Genomic DNA, 433 nt, shown 5'->3' with positions numbered 1-433 from the left:
CATGGAATATAAAAACCCCTTGAGGTGATTCATAACCATTTCAGTTATTTTGAAGACCATGGAATATAAAAACTCCTTTGAGGTGATTCATAGCCATTTCAGTTATTTTGAAGACCATGGAATATAAAAACTCCTTTGAGGTGATTCATAGCCATTTCAGTTTGGTTGGTAATGTTTTTAAACACATTACAACTGTATGACGTAAAGCTTCATTTTCTCCTGAAAATGTGTTTCAGAAACAAAAGAGGATGAACTGTACATTTGAAAAAGTCCCGTGTGGAATATCTCAGAACGTTCGTGATTAGTTTCCAAGAGGTACAACGTTGTCTGGGGGGTTTTATGCCGGTGCCACGGTGGAAACCTCTGTTTTTGATGTAGACACCTCCGAGCCATCGTCTACTTCCTTGCCAAAGAGCTGCATGATGCACGTACG

The 433-nt window shown here is 39.3% G+C and overlaps 1 protein-coding gene across 1 annotated transcript in view; it reads right to left on the bottom strand.

The window, feature by feature from the left end:
- Positions 1-255: 255 nt before the first annotated feature.
- Positions 256-433, bottom strand: part of LOC112079659 (red-sensitive opsin-like) — a 6,679-nt gene continuing 6,501 nt past the window's right edge. The window contains exon 5 of the mRNA XM_070442402.1: positions 256-433. Within this exon, the coding sequence (XP_070298503.1) occupies positions 338-433 (96 nt within the window). The 3' untranslated portion in view covers positions 256-337.

The sequence above is a fragment of the Salvelinus sp. IW2-2015 genome, unplaced genomic scaffold (assembly GCF_002910315.2).
Source record: "Salvelinus sp. IW2-2015 unplaced genomic scaffold, ASM291031v2 Un_scaffold8889, whole genome shotgun sequence".
Classification (NCBI taxonomy): domain Eukaryota; kingdom Metazoa; phylum Chordata; class Actinopteri; order Salmoniformes; family Salmonidae; genus Salvelinus; species Salvelinus sp. IW2-2015.
The sequence above is the reverse complement of the archived record's forward strand: the minus strand, read 5'-3'. Positions and strand labels throughout refer to the sequence as shown.